The 1,437-nt window shown below is 41.4% G+C and overlaps 1 protein-coding gene across 1 annotated transcript; it reads right to left on the bottom strand.

Annotated features, from left to right (window-relative positions):
- Positions 1-59: 59 nt before the first annotated feature.
- TM35_001081050 (uncharacterized protein) lies at positions 60-1,301 on the bottom strand (the record flags this gene model as incomplete). Its single annotated transcript, XM_029031683.1, has 1 exon — positions 60-1,301. One exon carries the CDS (start codon positions 1,299-1,301, stop codon positions 60-62), a length of 1,242 nt encoding a protein of 413 aa, XP_028877024.1.
- Between the last annotated feature and the right edge of the window lie 136 nt (positions 1,302-1,437).

Below are 1,437 nucleotides of genomic sequence, written 5' to 3'. Positions count from 1 at the left end.
AAACTGCGGTTATTCCGTTTCTTTACACATAATTCTGTGGACGTTAAGAAATTAAAAAACTATTCAAATATCCACCCACTCAACATTTCCTTAAGCGCAAAGTGATGCTTCTCAATTTCTTTGACCGAATCATTAAATTCATGCTTATACCTACTACGAGCGGCAGCTTCCTCTTCTTCCAATGCGGTCATCTCAGCAATTCTTTCCTGGATCCAATTTACCAAGTTTGCATGCGATGACGTCGTTCTTTCCAACCAATTTTGCCACTCCTGCTCAAGTGTGGTACGTTGAAGAGGATCGGAATCTTTAACCTTCTTCTCGAGTTCACTTATTCGTCCACGCAAGTATCTATTTTCTCGATCTTTTTCTTTATTTTCTTGACTCTTTTGGTCTAGTTCATACTTCAACGCAGCGATCTCTTCATCCTTCTCGTTCAGTTGTTCATTTAAATTTCTATTTTCTTGACATTTGTTTTTTAATGCATAATCACACTCAGCGATCTGTTGATCCTTCTCGTCCAGTTGATCATTTAAATCAGCAATCATTTGACTTTTCTGGTCCAACGCATCCTTCAACGCTGCGATCTCTTGATTCTTCTGACCCAATTCATCCACTAAATCATCGATTTTCTGACTCTTCTGGCCCAATTCATCCTTCAACGCACTAATTACATAATCATTGACAACAGTGCACACTGTCAAAGTGTTTTTCACAAATTCACATATTTGTTCGTGAAATTCTTTCGCGGATTGTTCTCCCTTGGGCTTGAACTCATTCCACTTGGCTAGTGCGGAGTCGTACACTGGTTTGGCCTTATCCCAAGCAACACGATCATCTTCTTGTTCCCATTTATTCAACGCTTCCACGGCTGCATCCAAAGCATTGTAAAAGGCGTAGCCATTGGATTCTTCTTCTATACGATTCCAAAACGCTTCTAATTGCCTTTTGAGCTCAGCTGCAACGTTGTCATAACCTTCTGCCTTGAGCTGATAATACACCCACCGAACTTTGCCATCCAACTTGTACCATTTTATCCAATATGGACAGTAATCACTGTAAACAAACTCCATTGTGCGAACCAACTCTGCGCGATGCTGAGCTATTTGCGCTTCCTTGGAGTCAGCTCTGTGCTCGTGTTTCATCCAATCTTCATAGCACGAACTTATCGCACACAAAGCAGCATGTTTTTGTTCAACCTTTTCAGCAATAGCTATCTTTGCCTTCAACCACTCTGCCTTAGCGAGATAATGGTCTTTGGTGCCCCACTGTGATTTTTTTGCCAAAGCATCTTTCTCACACATTTCCTTCTTAGCAGCTGTCTCAGCCTGTACAGCGGCTTGGAAAATCTTGGCTGCAGCACCATATGTCTTTAGCAATTCTAAACCTTTAGAAGAGTGCGGATCTTGATTAGCTTCTTCCTGCAACTCAGCAACACTT

Source organism: Trypanosoma theileri, assembly GCF_002087225.1.
Source record: "Trypanosoma theileri isolate Edinburgh chromosome Unknown TM35_Tth_108_V1, whole genome shotgun sequence".
NCBI classification, from domain to species: domain Eukaryota; phylum Euglenozoa; class Kinetoplastea; order Trypanosomatida; family Trypanosomatidae; genus Trypanosoma; species Trypanosoma theileri.
Note: the sequence above shows the minus strand (reverse complement) of the source record. Positions and strands in the feature narration are given on the sequence as shown.